The 25,697-nt window shown below is 42.6% G+C and overlaps 1 protein-coding gene across 9 annotated transcripts in view; it reads right to left on the bottom strand.

Moving 5' to 3' along the window:
* ARVCF (armadillo repeat gene deleted in velocardiofacial syndrome) overlaps positions 1-25,697 on the bottom strand; it is a 227,007-nt gene that overhangs the window by 14,720 nt on the left and 186,590 nt on the right. For all 9 annotated transcript variants that reach the window (XM_021413325.1, XM_021413332.1, XM_021413333.1 and 6 more), the window contains 3 exons: positions 22,774-22,845; positions 2,076-2,203; positions 999-1,149 (listed from right to left, as the gene is read on the bottom strand). In XM_021413325.1, coding sequence (XP_021269000.1) covers positions 999-1,149; positions 2,076-2,203; positions 22,774-22,845 — 351 coding nt within the window. The remainder of the gene's footprint in view (positions 1-998; positions 1,150-2,075; positions 2,204-22,773; positions 22,846-25,697) is intronic.

The following is a 25,697-nucleotide window of genomic DNA, read 5'->3' on the forward strand; positions in this document are numbered from 1 at the left end:
CTCAACGTAGCCTTTTAATAGGCCTTCTGGGGAAGGTGTGCAGCCATGCATTTATTAGCCTTCCTCCAACAAAGGTAAGAGTATTTCCTCCTGGGTCCAGTTAGCCTTCACATCGTATAGTACTGGAGAAAAACCAAGGAGTCAGGAGTTTATCACTCCCAGGTGCGTGTCTGCACCATTTGCCTTGCTGCACCTCTGAACTATTAGAAGAGAAACTTGATGTGTTAGGGCAGAATTCCACCTAGCCATTTGTTAGCATCAACTTGGATGATAGCCTTAAACAAGTGCTGAATACTTCCTGGCCTAACAGGGTCGTAGTTTGAACAGACATCAGTTAAATACAGAGGCATCCAGAGGAAAACTCAAATCAGAAAGCCGAACCTTTCTGATTATGTGCACACAAATGCGTATTTACCCCACTGGAAAGGAGCTAGTGAGCACTACTGAAAAACTAATTTGAAGACTGCGTCTCTGTTAAGTTGTTTGGTGTCCAGCTTCTACAGTAACTACCACAGGGAAGGAGGGCATGGGAGAAAAAAAAGGAACAACTTTAGATTCTCCTTCATGTCCCAAGGCAAGCTCAGCACACCAAGCTCAGGACTGCCACTCTATTCTCAGCAGTGGGCCTAAGGAGGAACACAGCTGTCAGTAACCTCCACATGCGACTAGTAGCATGGTCCGTGCCAGCTAGAGCTACGGAAGAGACAAGGAGTCTGTTAGCCCACCCAGTTGTCTGCACAGCTACACATGTTCCCCTCTCCTGCAACAATCTACACTTATTTTTCATCCTTAGGGATCTCCCTTAAACCGTGGCTTGTTTGAATGGGCTGGAAATACATTCTGAGACGAAAACCTTTCACTTGGTGGCTACACAAAATAATCTTAGATAGCACTGATAGAAACTGCATACAAAACGAATGCTCAGCACAACTGACAAAAATGAGATGTCTTTAAGAGCATTCAAGATTCCAGCCTGCTAAGAAAAGTTCAGAAGATACCTATAAGGTCTTTGTTGCGGCGATCCATGGAAAGGTTTCTCAAGGCAATTGACACAGCCCTCACAACCTTGTCAGAGTCGGACTGGAGTAGCTCCACAAGCACTGGCAAGCCTCTCTCCTTCCGCACTGTTGCACGAATGTACGTAGACCACTGATCAAAATACACAAGGAAAAAGCAACAACACAAAGTATTGTGAGCTCACATACCCATTCTTTCTTGCCTCTGGCATTTCTTTCAGTGCTGTAATTCATTTATTTCTCCTGCAAACACCAGTTAAGATGTATGTACTGATGCATCTGCAACCTAACCTATCACTCATGTTCATCAAGCACCAAAGAGAAAACGATGTGGAGGTTCAGCCTGCAGCTTATTAAGCTGACGAAGAAAGAACAGAAATGGAAGGAATTTCATCTGCCAGCCAGCATCTGTTCTGTACACATCACAGTGTGAAAACACATTCCCCTGGATTAGGAAAAAGAGGTCATTTGGAGGGAACAATAAGGCATCTAAAGCATGTTATCTTCCTCCACCTTCAATTTTGTGCTATTACTCTGATTCACGATTGATTTTAAAATAAGTATTCAAGACAGTTGTGAAACACCACCCTGCTGATCCTCAGGCTTCTGCTCGCTCCAAGTTTCCCATGCAGTTCTAGAAGTGCTCAGGTATATCTCTGAGAATTACGTGATTAGTACTAGGGATGGCTTAGAGAGAAAATCAGAGGACACTTCAGAGAACAGTTCCTCGAGCAATCTGGCAGCCTAATGAATTAAGTATTCACAACATGACCATCTAATAACAAGCTTTTCTGAAGGGATGTGGCAACAGTTAAGTAGTTTAAGTAGTCAAACCAGCTCATGGTTAAACTGTCATGAGCTCAGTGACATTTGCACATAAACACCATCTGTTCAGAAGATGCACAGCATCTTAAGTGGGCAAATACATCGGAAATAATTTCTTCACCTTCCTCCTTTTTAAAGGGCATGTAAATGCACAAGGTAACAGTGCACTTACAATGGATGAAGCTTTGTTCTTTACTTGCACCAAGTAGAGAATAAAGAGAAGATTGCACTCACCGTCCAGTTGCCAGCACTGAGATTCTGCAAAGCCCCTGCTGCAGCTTCCAGGGTGTTAAAGTTCTGACTTTCGGTGAGGATGGAGAGGTACAGTCGAACCACATCTGGCTGGTACAGTAATTCAAAGCCTGAAGGTGGGGAAGAGGACAAAAGCAAAAGAAGTAGAGAAGGCACGTATGAACAAACATATAATATACCTTCATTTAACCACATTAGAGAACAGCCAAGAGAAAGCTGTGCCACAGAAAGAAAGGCTTCTGCCATATTCAGGATATTTTATTCACTCTTGTTGAACGCAGTGCACAAGGGAACTCATCTACACGACATTCAGCTAGCCAGAAGGTCCCTTTGCTTGTTGGTAGGTTGATCATTCTTTCTGAAATCTGTGCTATGCTATGTAACTGTCTAGCAGGCTGAGTATATGCAGTGCATGTAGTAACAAGATGGCATGAGACAATGACTGCAACGATTCTTATTTTGCATCTGTAGATTGAGTTGTAAATTCAACCTGCACTCCTTTTTTTTTTTTCATTCAAATTGTCTCAGACACCAACAACAGGGTCAAAGAGAGCAGGCTACAATCCCATCATCAACCCTCTCCTCACACCTATGTGAGGAAAGAAAGATGCAAGATGTCAAAATGACTAGAATTCCCAACTGGTAGGAGCAAGGAGGAATACTGCCTCCAGTTCAAATATTAGGCAAAGAAGTACACCAGCACTTCATTACACTGGGAGACTGCAACAGACACACATTAACTAAGTATCCCCAGTGTCACTGCTGCAGCTTTGCAATTGAAGCATGTCAGGAATGGGAACTATTCCCAGCTCTGTCACGCGTTTCCTTTTGTGATGCTGAGTAACTGATAGTAGCACCCATGTCTCAATTTCCTCATCTCAAAGGATTAGGATTTATCTATCTAACCGCAGTACAGCGAGGCTCTGTTTTTCCCTGTTTTTCATCGTAGTTATAGCTGTAGCACTATGTGAGCCACGATCTCACAAAACTCTAAACCTCGTCTAATAGTAACCATAAACACAAGGCCACGTTAACACCCTCGGATGTACAGGGCTTATTTATCCCACTGAAAACACACTTCATCAGCCAAGGCTTTCTTTGCTCCATACCAGAAAACTCATCTATGCACGAGCATCCACGAGCTCCCATGTGCTGTCTTATACGTTCCCTGTCCAGCTTCCTCACGTGCATTCCAGCACAGCTGCATTCTTTTTGAACTGCTGGATAGTTAACCTGCTCCACACCTGTGACTGCTTTCACTGCCACCACTTGCTCGTTACATGACACCTACAGATAAGTGTGAGCTGCAACAGGTGGCAATCCCCAAAGGCATCCTGCCAATCCATACCACTTTCTCTCCTCTTCTCTGTTGTCCTCTCCTTGCACCGGGATCACTGCCCCCTGTGTTGAATGCTTAGAAAAACTGCAGTTACATAATACATGAAGCATGAACAGTTGTACAGCTCTTCTCTGTTCCTTGAATAAGTTTGTGATGATCTGACTCCAGTACGACCTTCCCATCACCTCTCTCTGCTGCTTCACAAGGTGAACTGGGAATCCTACGACTCCTCAAGGAAAAGCACCGTTGCCTGATAAGCACATAGTATTACTTTCCTGAACAATAACACTTAAAAAAATCTCTTAGGATAGCTTACTAGAAGTTGGAAGCTGCATTATCTTTTAAGGAAGCCTTGCTGAAACATGAATCAGATATGCAAAAAGCTGAAAGTAGGTTCATTAATTTTCAGAAAAAATTCATACAGAACATGTATTGCATCTGTATTTGAGCTCAGAATAGCCTGCTATTGAGCAGGGTGCAACTCTGGAGTCAGTCTTCTGATGGCTTTGTTCTAAATTGCCTGGTCATAACTGCAGCATACTTGGCAGCTTCCCCCCAAGTTCGCACTCTGCTGTGATTTAAGCACAGTCTAACATTTGCCCTTACTGTTCCCTCTGGGTTGGACACCCTTTCTTCCTTCTCAGGGTATGAATGCTGAGATGCATACAGGAGCAATAACCCTCTCACCTCCACTTACCTCCTGCGGACAGAGCTGCATTCCAATCACACACCTCTTGCTCGCCTTCTGACATTACTTCTCTTCATGCATGAAAGCCTCTCCTTTTTCCTACTTACTAATGTAAGAGCATCTCAAAAATGTCCCCCACCTCTGTTCAATAACACATAGCACTTCTACCAATCACCAATGCATTTCTGCTTTGGGCTGTAATCCCTTAGCTGGTTTGGTGAGTGATTCCCACTTCCTTCCATACAAACCCATTTTCCAGCTACACTTACGCTGCCCCATTAACATCTGTTTTAAAAGGAGTTAATAAGTGCTATACACCACACGAGACCTTCTCCTCCCTGGTGTCATTCCCCACCTGGGGGCCCCCCACCTGCTGCACACTTCCAGCACTGCATATCATCTGTGCCAGAAAACTGCAGGCAGGGATTGCTGAAGAGTATTAGGACCGACTCTCATGGATAACCGCTCATTAGCAGAGATGAGGATCTAATAGCAATGAAGTTACTTCTCCACCAGAGGGTTTTTTCCTCATTGACAACAAGCTGGCACTTTTCATAAGCGTTATACTCCCTTAAAAAGAAACAAACAAGTTTTGTATTTTCTCCATCTGCCTCCTGTCCTAATGAGTCCAGCTCTGCTATTTATAGGATGCAATTTGTCTGAATTATTATAAACTTCCTTCCAGCATTGTGTGGAGGCCTTGCACATCTTTCCTCAAAGCGCTTCAAGCATGTTCCTGGGAAGCACAGCTGGTCTCACCTCCATTAAGCACCTGCTTCTCTTCTAAACTGATTTCCTTAATTTCAGGATTTATCTTAATTATTTTTCTTCAGGTAATACTGCTTTTCGCAATATACAGCTAATTGCTTATATCCATTTTTTAAAAGAAAATGAGAAAAAGGAAGGTCGTTAGCAATAGGTAATACATCAAATGAGAAAAACAGTAGATGCTTTTCTTTTCCTTTAAAAAATGGTTATGGTTATAGCCCAGATTCAGCACTGCCCTACAAAAGACCATTTCTCCCAGAATAAATGACTTTTTCCTTAGGTTAAGATTTGTGCTGAGTTGCAATCTACACCGTTTCCTTCTGGAAAAGCATAGGGATAAATGTTTTATTGTGTGTCCACCCCCCCCCCCCCGACTCTGCTGTAAAATGCAAAGCAAACCATTTGGCTATATTAGCTTTTCCCCTTTAGATAAACAGAAAATGCATCGGACACTAATGTCACTGTGTCAGACATCTTACAGCATCTAAGGATTCTCCCCAGCCACTGACATAAATGTGTATACAAAGAAAGATCTTCCACATTAAACTCACCTTCACCAACACGCTGCGACTTCAACATTATGACAAAAGGAAGATGAGCTTCTTTCCACCCAAGTTGCTCAAAATTGGCAATGGGATTAGTTCTGTGTCATGGCCACTCTACCCAGTGCTGCCAAATGGAGCATCCTTTGTTTGCCCACAGAACAGTAACAGCACAGACAGTAATTTTAATCCAGACTGTGAAAGACCTGAAGAATGAACTGAAGAGCCAACCCAACCCATTCAACTCTCAGCCACTGTGCTGAGAGAAGCAGCAGTTCCTGGATAACCTCATCCACAAATTCACTTGCTTTCATTTTAGCAGTGATGATATTGTGCCTATACTTAGCTACATTCTGGCAATAACAAACTATTTCATCAGGTTCTTCTCTCCGATATACCAACCTAATCCCACATTTAGACATCTCTCTTTGGAGCAAGTTTGCTAAATCTACTTCCCTTTACAACTCATACAATTTAGGATTTATTATCACCCTACAGGCATGGGAAATTATACACGTACATATACTGGTCCGATTAGAGTCCTACTGCTGGAGCAGATGTGATGCTTTATTTTTTATCCTTCCAAAATCTCTGGCTTGCTGTTTCAAAACAAGCAATTTTCATATAAGCTAGAAGGATACAGGGAGCACTGTAGGAAATACAAAACAGAACAAAAAACCTTAGCTGCCAAGGGAAAAAACCCAAAAGTCACTTAAATGAACTCTGGCAGTTACTTGTTCTTGCAGTATTTACTGGGACGTTTACATTACTGTTTTAATTCAGACCACTTCTGAAGCAAATTTCCCAATTGCCCGTACTTCCTGCGCTTTAGTTCCCAACACACAGCACTTGCAGCACCATCTGGACACATCTTGGGATGAAACTAAACCACCAGATGCACCCCAGGACTACATCGAGGGCATGCTAACAAGGAATGCGAGCAAGTTGAAGAGCTGCTCGCTGATGTGCTCACTCACTGTGCTGGCCAACTCGGCGCAAGATGCGGCAGTTACCGGCAGGTGGAGCGAGAGCCCAAACCGCAACTTCTCTGCAAGGTCATACGCTAACAGACTTTGTAGAAGAAAGAAAGCAGCTGCTGAAGCAAGTAGGAAGCTACGAGCCAAAAGAAGTAAAGAATCATGTCTCTAAAAGAAACTAACAAGTTGATTGTGAAAGAAATGCTTCACAGATCTTGGGCTCCTGCCCTCTGTTGCTAGCAGGCTGTAACCTCATTACAAACTGTGTAGTTCATTGTTGGCAAGTTAAGCACTTGTGAACCAGAATTCAGAATCTTTTTCTACAGAACGTAAGCAGCCAATCACTCTAGCAGTTCAACAGCTCCCATTCCAGGAATGCCTCACCCTGCAGAACATTTAAGAAGGCATCGGACGAGGAAGGGGAAGGCGGCTGGTTAGTTTTGCAAAAACAGCAATCAGATCCTTAAAACAACAATAATAAAACAAACAAACAATAAACCCCATCAGCCCCGCTCCATCTGTATGCTGTGTTTCAGCACCCGGTGCACAGCTTGAATGCCAACCTAAACTTGCAAGATTCTGCTAATTGAAAGGCTTAACAGTAGTGAAAACGCAGCCAGCTCCAACTGAGCCAAATGCTCAGAATAATTGATGGAGAATGCAGCTTGATACAGATGCATATAAGCACACTGAATGTCATACAACAGAGGCATAAACTTGTTCAATGGATGAAGGAGTAATAGGTAGAAGGTTCTGAATAGTCCTTGTAGCTTTCACTTCAATGTACAGTGCAAGGCAGGATGGATATTATGCTTACTGCAGAGATTCAGTCAAGAATGCAGCATCCACCGAGCAGGAGCTCTGACAGTGGACAGTGTTGAAAAGAACAACCAGAATAATACGGGACACATGAGACTCAGATCAGGCTTGAGGGAATGTTTAAGAGGAGATTTTCTGTTTAGAAAAGGAATGCCACAGCGTGTGACCTTTCCAACTGATCTAAGTCACACACAAGTTCTACAATTACATAAATGTTTCCCAGTTTACCACCTACTCCCACAATGCAAAAAGCAATGGCTCGCTAGCTAAAAGGGGAAGCAGCCCCCTCGCACTGCAAGGATGTAACAAGGACATTACCAGTACTACAAAACGTGGAGGTATGCAAAAAGCAACAAGGAGCTAGTCTGCATGGAAGGCAGAAAGGCAGCAAGGAAAGGAAACAGGAGGGCAAGGAGGTGCCGGAGAAACAAGGATGCCAGAGAAAACAAACTGCCTTTTACTATTTCTATTATTCACATTTCTCAAGCTCCACAAGCTGTCATCAGGGTCTCTCCTCTTACAGAGATTACTTTGTATGAAATTGATTCTATTTCATTTCGTATCAAAGAATATGCAATTTAACAAAGAGATGGCTCAATTAAACACAACTTATTCTGACCTTGTGCAAACTCCAGCGCTTCTGCTTTCTGTGAGCAAATATTTTAAGACTAAAACAGCTCTCCCCTTCCAAACGACCTGCAAGCAGCGTTCCTCCCAACAGCATTTGACGCACTGCCCAATAACAAAGGCTTTTTTCAAGCCTATGCAGCTAAGTCTCTTGGCAACAGGAGATGTTCAGTTAACAACTCTCTTTCCTCTGCTCACTAATCAGTTGAGAAGGCTCTGGAGGACCAATACTTAATAAGGATCTGAATGCTGCTGCAGATAACTAGAGCACTACCCAAGCTACCAGTTCAAAAGGAGAATACGACGTTCCCATGGGCTGTTACTGAAGGGCAGGAAATACCTGGCAGCAAGGCTGACGCAGAGAGGGGTGAACTGCTAAAAGTCTCCACTGAAAACAACAGCAGGCATGATGGTGAATTGTAGCATATTTATGCTTTTGTAGGTCACCTTTAGTGGTGTTTTTGAGAAACACCATTATTACAAGCTACAGTGCTGTGGATCTAAAGTTAACATTAAGCCTTTTCGCCGAATGATTAAAATGGATGGCTCATGTATATAGCCTCCTTTACACCAGTCCTTGAAGACTTAAAGTACAGTACACGAAATGCTAACACTGCTTTAGGTGCTTCACCTGATCCAAAGTTATTTTCTATTTACCTCACAGTGACAACAGAACATATTTTCTTTTAAAGGGAGTAGGACAGACGTTATTCCTAAAATCACACACTGAACACCATTCTCTCTCACACACGTAGCACACACCTTGGAGTCCCTTCTTTACAAGCTACATACCAAACACAATCTGTTCGAAAGCACACATTCCCCTTTTTCCACGACCTGCTTACCATGGTGTTCGCAAGGCCCCAGAATGCACTCCAGGGCCTGGAGTGCAAAATCTCAAACTGAGATGTGGTTCAAATTCCTGGCTCACACATGCAAGGGAATAAGAACAGAATTTTCAGCAAAGGTCTGCCAGCTCTGCCATGTTTCACGGCATGATGCCACTACTCTTGCAAGGGTATCGAACTCATGGTAGCTCAGGCACACCTGGGGCTCTAAGTTATAGGTGAACATTCCTGCTTGGAGAAATTCTGCGCATTCATGGTAGCTTTATGGGTTGCGGTTTACTCCTGCCTCAACTGCTACAGCATTTGAAGACAGAAGACAGATTAGGCTTATCACGCTGGGGATCTCGCTGACAGCAGATCGATACGCTAGGAAAGCAGAAATGCAAATACTCCTGGTGCAAACAATCTTGCTTGCTGCCTCTAGGGAAGCTTCCTCCTTAAGCTACCAGGTTGGATGTGTGCCTCTAACAGCTGATACCAAAAGGACAGTGGGCACAGAGTTGATGCACATGGCACTGGGGACTTCTTAATCAGACAGCAATTTGGCCCGTGCATACAAGATCAATACGAAGCGGACCATCGATCACATTATGTTTCTCTGAGAGGGAAAACCTGAATTTCCAGACATTGTCTGCTACATAACAGGAATATCAGAACAATGGTGGACAAGGTCAAATGTCCAGGCTTATTCTTTCAGATCTCAGAGACACTGCTGCTATGATTGACCACGGGTGCTTCTGTTGAGTCTGTTCCTGTGTCTACTGCCATCCAGAATTGCACTTGACTGACTTATTAATTTTTTTCTCCCTGAAAGGGCCCAGATGGTAGTGCTTGGTGACTGCACACATGCCCTGAGGAGTATGTCCTTGTGTGTGGTACCAAACAGCTCTATTTTGTCACCGCTCCTATTTTGTCATAGATAGCAATTTCAAGGACTGCACAATCAAGCTAGAAATTAAATACTGCCCAGCCAGCTTGGCTTCTGGCATTTGGGCCAGTTTACATGAGCAGAAAACATGGAAGGCCAGAAGGTGTCAACTTACTGTCCTCAAAGCTCTAAGCACAAGTCAAGAACACACGGGGATGCCACAGTCATCAAAATCCAGAGCACAAAGAAAGATGATTTTCCATTTGCAACTCTAGAAAAGTTAAGGTGATGAGGCAAAGTGACAGGAAACCTCATTTGAGAGAAGCAGGTATGAAAACAGATCCCACTTCTTAATGGTGGAAGCCTTTACATGACAGTCTCCAGGCTGGATTTTGCTTGCTCTCTGCCTTGGCAGGGCTCAAATTTACTGCTTTTCAGAGCATACTGCAACAGTCTTCTCTATTTAGCCAAGCTTTCTCAAAGGAGCAGAAGGAATAGGTGACTGGCAAAGCTAACGAAGACTGGGAACTTGAGGAAAATTGTTACTTTTCACATTATGTAAACAACTGCACAACTGTACAGTTGTGTATATATGCCAGAACGTGTGTTTTTAGGATGGACTTTTCCTTAAAGTGGAAAAAAAAGCCAGAACAAGAAAAACATATTCCTTACAAAACCCACTTGCCTCTCAGGAAAAGCATGCTATTCCTCTTCAAATCATAGCTGCCATGCGATGCAGCTGAACAGAAATGAGACCTACAACACTTTTCACTACTTTTATAGCACAGATGCCTACCAGTCCAGCCCAACCGTGAGAAGGTTTGAGCTTACTGCATGAAATGTGTTTTTTAAACAGAGACAATGAGTGATTTCCTGAAAGAACATCCATGGAAGTATCACACCGCAGCTATGACCAATAATAAAACACAATATATTGCTGTTAGTATCTGAACAAGTTCAAGAACCTCATAACATAAAAACGTCGCAGTCTCATCACTGAAAATAACAGTGGTTAAGGGACTCCCTCCTTTAACTTCTGGCTGCCTGGACTGATCATTTTCTTTCCTCCATTTTTTTGTGTGTGTGTCTGACTGATGATCGTGTGCTCTGAAATTCCCTTTTCTGGCCTCAAGCCCTTGTCAAACTCTGCTTTACAGTTTCAGATGCCAATCAGGTGCTTTGACTCTAGGAAGCTAATGAGCTTTTAGCTTTCTCCCAGCTCAGTAGTAGCGATCTGTCTGCAGAGAAGTGCTTACTGCAAAAGGAATCATGCAATAGTCCTTGGCTCCAGACACCATTTAATTTATTAGAAAGATTCTGATGTTATTCAGAACTGTTTAGATGTTGAATAGCTTCATAAACTCAAGAGTCATAAAACCCCAGCAAATAGGCAGCCATGGAAAAAAGACTGCAAAAGGCAGCTGGAAAGCACCAAAGGAAGAGAAGCAACAAAACTCATTCCGGTTGTGGTTATTTAGTAAAAATATCTGCTCTCCCACAGACATGAAGTACTGAAGTATGCAAGAAAGGTGGAAAAAGCACAGAAAACTCTTTTTCACTTCTGCAGACCTCTCAAACATCTTATTTCCTATCTCCAAGAGAGACTGCATGGAATGCACTAGATCATGAGGCTGGGGATGGTCCAACAGTGAAATCAAAGCCCTGATGTGGCTGCAGAGTGGAAGAAAAGCCACTGTGCTACAAGGCAAAGCAGTAAGATCCAGCAGCAAGGAAGAATGAGCTATCAAACCAGAGAGCTCTGTTCTTCCCCTTGTGCCCTGTAGGGAAGTGGTACAGCACAGCTGGAAGCTACGGAAAGGCAGCAGCCAGCTCTCTGGGCAGCCTGGCTGGTGTAAGAGGGGTGATGGCAGGGAGCAGACAGTGCTCAGCCTGGACGCAGCAAAACACAGGACCGTGTTGCTGAAGAAACTGATAGCCGTGCTCCAGCAGGCCTCCATGGCTGCCATCTCCAGGCCCGTGGTAGGTCAGGATGTGGGGCGGCCCAGAGCACGCAAGGCAATCAGGTCTTCTCTGCCTTTAAGCACGGTGGATGCTGACACAGAATCCTAATCAGCAAGGCAAAAACAAATCCTCCATCACCACAGAATTTACAGAAGTGAGACTGCTTTGTCAGATATGGGACTACAGGGGTTTCCACTGACTGCACTTCCAAACACCATCCTGCTGCCGAGGGACTTCCTGCTCGGGTTTGAAAGCCTGCACGCTGCTGACAAGTGGCTGGATGCATCAGCAGTGGGTGCTGCTTCAGAGCTGCGACAGACAGGGATCGACAGATGGTACTTCCACTCGGGCTGGCACCTGTCAGGTTCTCTCCTTCACAGCCTGAGTTTAATCTTCAGTGCCAAGGAGAAAAAAAAAAATCAAAGAAGAAAGATATATATTTCAGAGCTCACACACTGAACTACACTTAGAAAGCAATTTGAAAGCTTTTCTTCTGGGTTACTCATGCTTCACCGAGTCTACTTATACTTCCACTTCTCATCATGATTTCTATATAAAGATCTCATAAATGCTCAAAAGCCATTACACAAGTATTTGGTTATTATTATTAGTTCAGTTGCTTGCTAGAGGGCTGTCTGCTTAAGGCAGCGAGGGGCAGCAGAACTGTCTGGCTTGACTTATCGGAGTAAGAAGGGAGAATAAGAATAAGATCTGTTTATTCTCCAGTGCATCTACCCTCACAGAAATACCAAGTACTTCAAAATACTTTCCAGTAAGAAGACAATATTTGGATATAAACAGCTAACCTTTCTTGGGGAAAGGTTAACGGTATCCAAGCTAGGAAGAAGCTAGAAGACCCAATCTCAGCCAAGAGAAATGAAATGTCAGTGACTCTTCATCATCAGGACTGATACTGGAAGCCTGTTTAGTTAAACACAGGCAGAGTCCTACAATCTCGTCTTTATAAGCACGTTAGAGGCAAGTACCATATGGAAAGACACACTCATGTTATTAAATAATTTATTATATGCAAACACAGACACATCCTCCAATCCTATCTGTGTTCTGAAATTGCTAATTAGCTCCTGCTGCAGCTTCCAAAGTCAAAAACGTGTTTCAATTTCTCTCTTCATTTCATGAAAGCTCCCACATGCACCCAAAGGAAGCCCAGTGCCTCCAATAATCTGTCTCAATTACAGACACTTTGCTGCTGTCAGGCAATTCAAACATCTCCCAAGCATCCAAGGAGAAGAATTCCATTTTTTCAATGTCGACTAAATGTCAGGGCAGAGAGAACGCAGCATAAACAGATGATATTTTTTCAAGTTCTCTAACAAAAAGTTGACCCTGCAGCCCAAGTTTTCAAGGTACAGTATTTGGGCTAATTTTTATGGATTTTGGCATAAAATGGAAGCCTCAGTGTCTTCAAGAACAGAGATTTTCGAACAATCCCCAAAGCACCTCATCCATTTCCAGCCTGGGGTTACAGATGGAGAGAGGCAAGAGTAGATGTTGCTGCTCATCCCTCATCTGAGCTGGGATGCACACCACTAAGTCGTGGAATGAGGGGATACTCTTCTCCCTTCAGCCAACCACTCTTTAGCTTTTTAGAAAAGCAAGACAGTTGCTATTAAATGTAAATATGTCTGAGGCATTGACTGAATATCTGATAATCCTTGGCAGAACTGACGATAACAGTTTTGCTCTTAAAATTGTAGGTTTCCTGGAAACACAGATCTCGCTGTAAAACTTGAATTTGGACAGAAGTGCGAGAGATGATGCTGAGATCTGGACAGAAGTACCTCTACAAAGCCTTAGCCGTCCAAGCACATACACATTTTTACAACCACAGATAAATCTACCTGTAAGTAAAAAGAAAGGAAGGAAGAAAGGAAAAAAAAAGGACTGGGCCCCCCAGCTTTTAGCGCCAAACAAGATACTTATCTGAAATGGAGGAAGCACAGAGACATTTTTCAAGAGACAAAGGAGGAATGTTACACAACATCCAACTGCAGCCTCTCCCCGTTTTATAACTATCCTACAGGCATGGCCCACATTCTCAAAAGAAAATACTAGGAGAAATTTCATAGCAAAGCAAAAAAACATACACTACCTCAAAACAATTACAGTAGCTTCCTTGAAACCAGTTAATCACTGCTAAAATAATGAAAGGATTCCTAGCCCAGGAACTAGGTTGTTTAGGATAGTTTTCAAATCCAACACAGCTTTCTTAGGATAATATTACACTATTAAGAATGGAGCTTAAAACTACTACTGTAAAAGCTTTAAGCAGAAACCGACATTTACTATGGAGGTTGTTCACACCTACAGAAACTCTGAAAAGGGAAGCGTAAATAAAGTAAGACCAAGAGTATCAAAGTCTTCACTCTGTTACAATATACACCCATTTCTAATAATTCACATATGGAATTCTATATGACTTCTATGACTTCTCATAGCGCATCTCAGTCTGCTGCTGGATCTAGAAACAGGCATCCAGATTAGTGGTGGGACACCAAATGCCAAGTGTTTAGGAAAGCTAGGATCCAGTCACACAGCAAACTGGCAACACAGTTTAATTTCCATGGGTTTAATCTTAGCGCTGCTTTCATCAAGCAGCTATGTAGGTTTGGAAAGGACCTGCTGGTTAGGATTCAGGTATTAGGCAAAACCTTGTAGAACTGGACAGATCGAGTCACGCATGGCTTTTCTAAGTCTCAAGCTGTAGATATGGAAAGGAAGCCATCTCCTGGAAGCAGCGCTCTCTGGATCTTTTCCTGTTCTTGTCCCCTCATATTTTGCAGAGGACTATGGAGTTGCTTTTCTTGCTCAATATTTTTAAGCTGTCTGCAGAACAAGATGCAATTATGATTACACATTTCCTGGTTGTGATTTTAGAAATCTCAAAACAGAATTCATTAGCTTAAATGTTCTTCCTGACTTTGTATGAGATGGACACAAAACTGACATTTCCAAATGGAGCGGGTTTGCTACCTGGCTTGCTAGCATGAGCCAGCAGAAAAAACACTGCTTTAGGAATCAGAAAACTTCAGTACTTTTATGAGCTCTGCCACTGAAATGCTCTCTAACAGCTCATTTCAGCAGTCTGTTCTCCTTACCCCTCACTCACTATTTCCGTCTTGCCTATCAAGAGCTGGCCTGTTCAAGTAGACTGTGAATGTCAGGCAGTTAGTTAAAGCTAGAGACCATGAAGTTGCTCTGTCTCCTGCAAAAGCAACACTATGTTCAGTAATGAAGGCCTCAAGACATGTAAAGAATGGCTCAACTGGACATGAGATGGAAGGACTGGTTTCATGTCCTCATTGCAGATAAGCCTGAACCACAGTGTATTCCTAAACAGACAAGGAACATCTCATGCTGTTGTAGACTTCCAGTTTTTCCCATCACCAAGAAAGAGAAAATTCAGTCTAAGAGACTGAAATATATTAAGCTCTCCTTCCTACTACACACTGATCAACATTCACACTGATCATCTGAAAATGCAGAGGTCAGCAATCAAGCTCTCCATAGGTTCAGAGCAACTAACACTTGAATTGACATTGCTTTCCAGACCGTGCAGAGGTAAGATCCCTCTCCCCCACTCCTCCAAGGCTGACAGGTAAATTTAAGTGTCTACTGTACAATGTAAAATGCCTGCCTCACAGTTCAAGGTCATTTTTCTTCATTCCACAGCTAGATGTATTTGGCACATTAAGTCACATCATTCCCCTGTCACAGTGGAGATGGGAGAGCTTTTAAGCCTGCACAGAGCACTCAGGGTTACAGAAATAAATATGGCTTTGTAGCACAGCTTTCACATTCAAGATCTCTAAGTGGTTTATAAAGTAATGAGTCAGATAACATGACTGCAGCAGCTGTGTAGGTAAACGTGCTGGAAATTAATGTTGAGAAAAGAAAATTTTTAATTTTTTGAGTTTCTTTATTTGCCTTTCTGCAAAACACATCTGCAGCTTCAGCACCAGTAACTTCTGTAATTTAGAATGCACAGAGTGTATGACATTCTAGTTTATTTTAATCTTGAGATTAACTCCATGATTAACGCTCTCCATTAACTCTAATTAATACTGTTCAAGGAAAGGAGGAAAAATAATACTCTTCATGTATTTCTCCTGTATCAGCTGCATTATAAGGAAGCCAATCTACGATTCCGAGGGCCTTCTTGCCAGATCTCTAGTACCTCAATTTGCAGTTAGTTCAGAATTACTTAAGTCTTTCATTTTTGCTGCTCATTTTTGTTGGGCAAATAAACTCTCATATTCTTCCCACCTCAGCTGCCTAGCTGTCCTGGATGAAGGCATTTTGAAAAACAACAACAAAAAAACCCTTATCCCTAATAAAAAGAAAAATCTGCTCTTTCTTTGCATGCAGACTTTTTTTGGTTGACATTATCATCAGTTACAAAAAGAGTCACAAAGAACAACAAGGTTGAGAGTGGGGAAGGTCCCCAGGGCAGCCTCCTGCTCGAAGTGGGCTCAGCACTGAATCTGGATCAAGTTATTTCCAACTTTGTCCAGCCAGGTCCTGAGACCCACCAATGGCAGAGCCCGCTTCAAAACCTCTCTGTCAACCTGTTCCAATGCTTAACCTGCATTTTTGTGGGCAAGAGTACTAGATCAGGTGGCCAGACCATCCAAGAGAGATCTTTAAGTAAGATTCAAGAGGTATCAGTCTAATATTGAGTTTATAAAGCATCTGAGTCACGTAGGCCTCTAAGCAAGCCGTCCACATGCCTGTTACTCCTTACAGCACTGCCTTCACAACAGTAACGTGGAGCTGTGACTACCTCCTTTACTTATACACACACTATTTCTGCAAGTCTGGCAAGGGATTTAAATCCACGTTATACAATTTTTCTGTCTCAGCTGTTCTGAAACTTCCTACTGTTCTCTTAGCTTGTCAAGTAGCTTCGTCAGCAGAACTTTGCTATGGTACTTTTGATAGACACCAGAAACAACTGTAACTTTGTGCAACAAGGTTTTCGTGAATGATTTTGACATGAAATCTCATTTCTAAGTTCTGACCAAAGCTGAATTCCTCTTTCTTGCTTTTCATAATAAGACTATGTAGGTAATCAGGATAACCTTCTGACTTGCATCCTGCTTCGAAGTATAACAATCTCATCTTCTACATTTATGGCAGTCACATGGGTTAAGCACCTCCTCACCAACTTCTGCTTTTAATCCTGGCATATTTTCATGGCATATTTTCATTTTATAAATAGTTCTTGAGAAGCATCTGTATAATGAGCTGTGCTCTGTAATAACAGACATTCTGTTTCAGTCTTTAGAATTAGAATTGCTTGTAGAATAGAAATGTTAAATGAGACACACAGAAACATATGCACAAAAAGAAGGGCTGTGAGGAGAATATTAACGATTGCCAGAAGGAGACCAACAGTACAGGAAAGGCTGTGAGCACAAAAAAAAAGTGACTGAAAACTAGCACCTTCCAATATTAACTATTTTAGCATCAGAAATGGTAGCCAAGTATAAAGCGCATGCAAGTTCAATCACTGGTTCAAGAGTTAAGGTCCTGCTCACTGTCTTTGAATTGCTTGATACCACACACTGCCACAGAGCTAAAGTGAACACTGTAGCTGGGCTATAAAACTTGCCGAGGTATAAAGCTACACACTGGTTTCTGTGTACTTCTGTCCTCATGGAGGATGACAAATAATATGGCTGAGCTTCATACAAATACACAGTGTGGCATGCTGTATGGGGATGGTTAGGGCACAGCTGAACCAGTGATTGAGCACCTGGTGAAGGGGCATGGCCAGCCCCAGGAGCACAGCTGGAAGCAATTCAGCTGTGAGCAGAACAGGTGGACCCAGGGTCTGCCCCTCGCTAACCTCGTGTAAGGGCTGGCAGCCACAAGGGAAGCATCTCTACCTGCAGGTTGCTTCCTTTGCAGCGTTTGGCAAGCCCTGATCCTCAGAGAGGTGTAAGCAATTCCTTATTACTGGACTGTGACCTCCGCCTTTCTTGGGTGTCCCGAAACTGGTTTGAAGTAGCTATAGCTGGTACTGCCTATCTTTACACATGTGTGGCAAGAATACTAAGCAGTTCATAGCATGATGCATTTTGCAAATACTCTCTGCACCACAAGATGGTCCTCGTTCCATTCACACAACATCCCAATGGGGGAAACCGCTGCCACACACCTTGAACAGAAGTTGTTCTTGTATGTTTTTATCACTGCAGTGCTAGTAACAGCTGTGACACCCAACACTTTGGCACAAGGCACTCTTTTTACAAACATATCGTGTATACTCTGCATTGCTTACCACAGCAGCAGCAAAAACACCAGTCATTATCCCACTGACAGCAGTGGAAGTAGCTAGACTTTGTGAATGAGCTCACTGCGGCCATGGCATATGAAGGCAATTAACTTGCCTAAGGCCACTCAGCAAGTCAGTAGCTGAAATGTGAAAATGAGACTTCCTTGCTTCCAGCTCTGTCCTTTGCTGAAACCCCAAACAACTCTACCTCCTCAGTAGCTGCCATCATTACTATCTGCTTCAGTGGAGTTGCAGCTGTTTAGTTTTTCATAGGCTACTTTATTATGCAAGTACATATAGGCTGTTCTAGTTGAAGATGTTGCAACACATGCATGGTAAGTCTCACGTTCAGTGCATTTATAACTTGGCCACAAATTCACAACAGGATGGAAAGGGAATTTACCATCTGAGATTCTTGTCTTTTGAAGATACAGCACGTTATTATAATAGATCTATAGTCTTAGATGTCAGCCTCAGGCAAGAAAGATCTGGAAACTGACTGTAAGAGTTCTTTTATAGTCCTAAAGGACTAAAGATGGAGAGGGAGAATCTTGTCTCTGACTGCTAGCTCTTTTCCCCCTCCACATGCTGTGGAAGTCTGAACATTCAATAATGCAAGAGAAGGATAAAGAACAGGAATAGTTGTGGGTGTTCAACCCTAATTTCCAGAATAACCAAGTACCCCCTAGCTGAGTCAGTTCTCCTCATTCAGAAGGAAGTTTCAAACAATTCAGAAAGCAAGCTGTCGTCCTGGCTGATCTTGTACATTCCCTCTAGTTGTTAAGGCAGAGGAAGAAGAAAGAGAGGAGAAGGAGCTCTAGAGGTAAACAAATTATAACAAAGCCAAGTAAGGATGGACACAAAGAACACACGTATGACTTCATGAAGAGGTTGACAAGCTCAGCTCTTCACAAATTTAGAACTGAATGAAATTCCTGTGTCACTACAATCACTCCTATTCCCTCCTGCTTCCTGTGGTTGTTTCCACTTCTCCCTCAGCTTAAATTCCAAAGCTACATGATCTAAAACTGAAAAAGACATCTATGCTATTAAGCGCCCATACTAGATGCGGGGAGGTGTTGGAGTTAAACAGCTTTGGCCACTGACGTTTCTTCTCCAGTTTACATAGGTTTTATGCCCTGCATGTAGCAGAACTCTTCAGGTTCCCAACTTGAATTTTTTGTGACATGAAAGCAAATCCGTCCCAGACAGTCACTTTAAGGATGGTCTAGTCGTGCAACCATTGTGCTTCCCTGTACTATAGCCACAAGAGTTCTTGTTCCACAGAAACTATTTCACCCCTACCAGGGATCTACTCAGCTTTACCTGTAAATATGATTCTCTGCTGGATGCCCCACGGACAAAAGAAATGGAAGCATTCAATCAATCCTACTCACTCACAATATGACAACCATAATTAATGACCAAAGTGCTAGAGTCAACTTGTAAAGCTTTAAAGAAAGCAAATACAAATGGCAGTGAAACTGCTGACGGTTGGACTGGATGATCTTGTAGGTCTTTTCCAACCTCGGTGATTCTATGAAACGAGAACAGAAGCTAATCTTAATTACAAACGTAAAGTCAGAAGCTTCAGTGAAGTCTCTCTCTCCCACTACAGTGTTGCCTTTAGCTGAAGACAAATTGCTAGCGTTTTTGTAATCTACTAAGTTAAAGTCATTATCCTGACAGTGCCAGGAAGTCTAATTTCCTGGAGCAGTAACACAAAGATTTATAAGTGAATTTAAACACTCACCTTCTGGAATAGGAAATCTATCATCAGCATTGGGCTACATGAAAAGTGACTGAGTATTTGAGATAACAGAGAAAGAAGAAATTCACTTCCTGATGAGTTCATTCCCTACCTACACAGGATACTGATCAGGATACGTGTACCCACAAGGCTGAGCTTTCCAACATACGCAGCTTTTCTGTCAGATCCCCGCTACAACAAAATGGATTTGTTCAACTATGAGCAGCTCCACTGCTAGTTCAGTATTTCTGCACTACTCTCTCCTCTGCTTATGTCCCCATAAAAATGCAAGTGAGCTTAAATAATCAAAATAGAAAGGAAAAATTAATGAACACTCTAGTAAGTGATTTAAAGGAGAGAATGAGTTAGCTTGCCCACTGGGCTGAAATGGACCTGAACATGCATCCTCAAGGCTGAAAATTTTCAACTCCTAAATGAGATGAACTGAAACCAGAGATGAAGTTCAACACTCAAAGCATCTCAGAGTATCCACTTTTATGCCATTAGATGTCTGCACGCATACACAAGAAGTCAAGAGACTTGTCTAAACCAAATACCATACAGCCTTGGACTTAATTAGGAATAACTGACCAATTACACACAAAAAGCAGTTTTGCTCTTCTGGACTTTCTCTTCCTCATTGTAGCACTGATGAACAGAGGTGAACAATTCAGCACCTTCATATCAGGAGGATTAAACATTACAACCTTGGTAACATCTTCAGAGGGCTGACACGTATCAATGCTGATTCTTTCTAGAAAACCTTATCTCATAATCTGCCATCTGAGACGCTGCTTTCCACTGCACAGATATGATTAATCCTTGTCCTTCCCCTACTGTATGAGCCTCCTGTTGCTACTCTTGCTCAGGAATAAGGACTGCTAACAAAGCCAAGGAACTGTACTATGCTACGTATTTAATGTGCACACAGGAGAAATCAACACTCACACCAAGGTAGTGCAGAAAAGACAGGCTGCAGAGGAGAGAGCCGACACCACTGCCAGTGACCTACTTTATACAGGGAAAGGGATTTCAGCAAGGCTGCTTTTTCTTACAGAAGAAGGAATTTTTTAAAGTACTAAATATAGTGAGGTCCCAAGGACAGCATTCATAATTTCTTGTTAGTGCTGTTCCCTTCTCATACGGCCCTCTGCTAGCTCTTATCATTTCCCCAGAATTTATCCTTTCTCCCTGTCAAAAATACACTCCTTTCAACAAAGCAGAAGCAAGATGCTTCTTTTCCACAATCCTTCCTCATGAGGACAGCAGTACTCTGGATGCTGCCAGAGCATGTATACTTATTTTTTTAATATCAGATGAGACAGCTTCTGAAAGCACTGCAAGATCTCTCATCTGACATTATCCAGTTTGCTCCAGATGATCACCCTGAACTGGAAGCATTCCCCTGCCAGAATGCCTAGCATGTAAAATTATTAAAGGCACAGGAATGGTTTCAGGGCTGCTCAGTGCTATGCTGCAGCAAAATCCAATGTCCTTTAAAACAAAACAAAACGAGAGGAATCGGAAGAAAAGGGGACTCTAGAGCATCCATCTGAAACAAAGGATCTCCTTTCATTCCTTCCTTCCTCTTCAAACAAAACAAATAATGGGAGAAAAATTACTGGAATTTCAACTAGGTAACAACCCCAAGCTCCTGTGTTCTGCTCAGGATGTGAACATGCTCATAAGCCATCTCGAACAGAGACTGAAAAAGCCTCAGCCACCAAAGCTGACAGTAACACACCCAGCTCATGCCCTCCAACTAGAAGCTACTAAAGCTTCTGCTGTTATAAGTTCAGATATGCGGTAGTGCCACCATTTGGCTTGGTTTCCATGACAATTTTTGTAATTAAAATAATTCTGAGACTAAACAAAATTTTTGAAGATGATCTTTTCTGTCAAGTCTGAACTAGTTCACAGACTCGAGTTTGCAGGCTTTCAAGTGAGCATAAGCAGAGTATCAATTAAGCTCAGTGACCACATCTAAGATTATTTTAGAAACAAATCATGTTGGTACTTTTCCAAAACCACACTATAGACCAACGAGGAAAGCACCATGGATGTTGACTCAGGACTACAAGAAACTTGCAACACTGCATCCCAACATTTAGTTAACTGCTGCACAGCATGAACAAGTCTTATTACTGCAGTTTCACTTGCCTAGAAAGATTCTAGTTGAAAACTCACTTTAATATGACTTTAATAATACATGAAAGAGATTAATCTGTAATTGTTGATTTTTTGAAATAGCACTTCATTGTGTCACTCAAACCAAGAGCCTTTCATCATTAAAACTTGCATGATTTTCCAGTCTCAGTTACGAGGATCTGCCTCAGCTGAGAGCTGATCTCATCAGAGCCAATTATCCGCTATGGCACAGATCTGACCTCAGCTTTTAAAGGTTTTAAGACTGCAATTTTATTTATCTTACTGAACAATTCAAAGTCCTAGCGATCTTGCTTTGACCTTTAATAAACTAAACTAGATGCCCTGCAGGAAACTACTGGTAAAAAAAAAAAAAAAAGAAAACAAAAGCGTGTTTTACTTCCCCCCTCTTTGAACACACAAATGAACAGTTCCCCATCCTGGCTCTGCACAGGACCAGCCAAACTGCAAACCCGATGTCTGAGAGCAGTGTCCCACTGCTCCCTGAGCCCCAGCAGCTCAGGGCCATGCCCACCGCCCTGGGGAGCTGTGCCGTGCCCGACCACCCTCTGAAGAACCTTATCATAAATCCCAACCCGACCCTCCCTTGAAAGGGAAATCCCACAATAAACCTATGGGCAGAGCTATGAACAGAATTCTCTACTCCCGACTCTCCAGTGCAATGCTTTAGTACAGGCATAATAAAAAATACATGGTAATAGAAACCAGCAAATTCTAAGCAATTTTTAGAATTCAAAATATAACAATTCATCCACTGCTTTGGATTTAGTAGTTACTTCTTCCTTGATTTCTGGCAATCCTTCGTTCAGGCAGGCTTCTACGAGATTCCATGCATTTAGCAGCTTAATACAAAAGCTGCTTCTATCCAGTGTTACTAGATAAAAACAGGCACTGACAAATCTATTATTTCAATTAACCAAATACAAAATCAAGATCGATCTGATAGGTTCATGTCTCAAGTCCCCCTAAGATCCTCCAACTCTCACACTACTTGTTATTTCCAAAAGCACTGACATGAGCGTTACCTTTTGCCGTCTCAGACCGCTTAGGCAAATCAAGTGTATCAAAATTCCTGTCCAAATCTCCATTCTTCTTTCCTGTGCAAAAAAAATAAGACAACAGATGGTGAAGACCATCAGCACACTGAAAGGTAAGTTACAGTCATTTGCACCTATGAGAGAAGACACGAATTCAGAATATAAATCACAGACTATTATCAGTATTTGAATAATTGTACATATGTGACCTCCAATCCAGCTGCATAGCTGTGGTTTTAGCCTGAGCAATTTAGAGCCAAAAAAAAATTGTGCAACTTAAAGGTTGATTTGCTAGAGTGCTCAGCGCTAGCAATCTCGTAGGCCTTAGGAGCACTTAAAATCTTCCAAAACGGTGCCATTTCTCTTCTTTGCAAAGTTTTGCCCTCCCATTATTTCCTGGTTATATCCACAGAGAAGTTCTGACCTGAAGCTCAGCTTAAGCAGAGCAAAATACAACAAGCTTGCTTCCCAGCCTCTGTTCTCACTGCCACTGCTGAGTAGTAAACCCTAGATTTAATACATCCTAAAGACAGCAGCCAACAACTTAACCTTGAATTGCCTTCCCATCAATGAAGTTCAATTTTAGCTATTTATTAGCAACTAATGGAAACAATTTCATATTTTTGCTAAGAAACAGTTTAAATCATTATAAAAGCTTTAATTTAAACAGTTCTACACACGAAAGTAGAGCAGCACCTTGACTTCAGTTTGAGGCTAGGGATTCAATTTAATGTATGCAGCTAGGTAGAGATGTGTTAATTTTCTCTTCCCCACCACGGAGACACTCTGCCTTGGGTAAGCACACATGAACCCTGTGGGATAACCAAGCACCTTGCCATTTCAAGTCCTGGAATAGAGATAAGTGATCCTGATGGAAGTGCAGCAATCTACATGGCTTCAGAGGGCACCACTACACAATTTAGCCTTCCCAAATTAGTTTAGGGGGAAAATCTCGTTATGTAGTCCCTCTCCCTCAAGAACAGAAGAAATTGCAACAGCGGATGATGAGATGAATTCACCCTCAGTTTGGCTGCCAGGGGTGGCTTCTGAACAGAGACCCTACCAGAGTGTTCAGGGAGGTCTGCAGGAAGGGCCCAAAGCTCCACAAGTCAGGATGCTTATCAGCAAACAGGAAAAGCACTGCTTGAAAAACATAACATGGAGACCAATCTGGCTCTTGACTGGGAACAGGTCACAAAATGAGAGAGGCCAATCCCTGTCATGTTATAGCAGGGAGCTGGAACAGTTTCCATTCTACTTTCCTGATTAAAGAAAGAAAACGTATGCAGTACAGAGGAGAAGCAGTGCTTTTAAATACCAATCTGAACATTGAGAAACAACAGTAAGAGAAAAGAGCCCTCAGGATAGCATTACATCCCCATCCTTTCCTTGGAAATACCACTTTTTTTTTTTTTTTAATTTTGAAACATCAGCACAGGGTATCAGCCAACTTTAACTGCAGAGGAAAACAAAACAAGCACCTGGCAGTTCTGTTCATTTGAAGTCATTTGATTAAAGTATGGCAAAGCCCATCTTCCTGAACTGCCAAAAAGCATGCCAGCCCTCTGGAAGGCATCTTTCCTAATGGAAAGGACAGGACTCAGCTGCAACTCTGCAGCCCTCCACCTAGTTTTTGCTCCATGAAAGAACTTGAAACATGTTGCTTGGTGAACTAAATATCAGAAGGAAAAAATGAACAGCAAAGGACACTTCATTTTGTAGTGATGGCTGAACCCTGCTAGAGGCTGCAAACCCTTGTGGATTGTCCGAGCAGTGGGACTGAAGAGGATGGAAGTCATTGTTTAGGAAAGATTACAGGCTTGGGACAGACCGAGAAGTGTGGCTCCATCATATCTGTAAGTATGACTAACATCCCCAAATTTCACGTCTCAGGTATGAGCTAGTTTAAAAGCCTCAGAATAATTGCAGTGAGAGCCAGACTTTACTCAACATAACCACTCATTTCCGAAGTTCCTTCTATAAAGATATGAGTTTGTTATTTCTATTAGCCCTGCAGAACTGAGGAGGTTCAGTAAGAAGTAGGATCCCTTCAGCCTCGTGCCCTGCTCAGAGAGCTGTATGTGCTCATGCACAACCAGTTAAAGACACCGTCCAGGAGAGCACCGTAGGCTGCTGCATCTTTTGAGCTGGCAGTGCAGAAGCAATTTATTAAGCCATCTTTCCACCCTGTGCTCTCTGACCTTCAGTCACAGCCTCAATTTCTGGGCCAGACTGAATGCACCAGCCATCTTTTAGGAAGCCTTTACTGGTTTGTCTCTCAGAGAAACTAATCCAGCCCTCAGGCAAAACCACATCTCTTTAAAACAGAAGCTGCCAGCTGTTTACTAGTGGAAGAAATTCAGAAGACAGAGCTCTGACCAATGGGATCTCTGCTTTACCAACTGCTTGTTTAATCCAATTCAGCAAGGGCCAGGTTCAGAAATACACAGAGCACCTCCATTTTCCAGGGCTTTCCTGTAGGGAGGAGATGAGGAACAGGAGGACTAAGCTGTAAGAAGACTCCAAAAGAAATCCATCCAGAAGGCAAAGGTTGCGCAGCTGCTCCTGTTCCCATCTGATTTCCATGAGACCCACAATACTGATTTGGATTTTCTAACAAGGTGACAGCATTCAGCAGTTTCAAGAGCCTATCAGTTACAGACCTGTCAGCCATCACCTACCCTGAATGACATCATGAGAAAACCAGCTTCGCTGACAGCCACTGCAGCTCCGAGTATCACTCAAGCCTGCCAGCATTGTTAGCGCACAGGGATGTGTAAATGACCGTGCTAGCAGTTTAAGGCACGTGTTTAGGACATCTCAATTTTTGTCCTTCTATACATCTCCCTCCTCCCCAAGTTTTACAGCTCTGTGAACAGCAGAGAAAAGATTATGCTGTTGGATCGAAAGCA

Source organism: Numida meleagris, chromosome 14 (genome assembly GCF_002078875.1).
Source record: "Numida meleagris isolate 19003 breed g44 Domestic line chromosome 14, NumMel1.0, whole genome shotgun sequence".
Classification (NCBI taxonomy): domain Eukaryota; kingdom Metazoa; phylum Chordata; class Aves; order Galliformes; family Numididae; genus Numida; species Numida meleagris.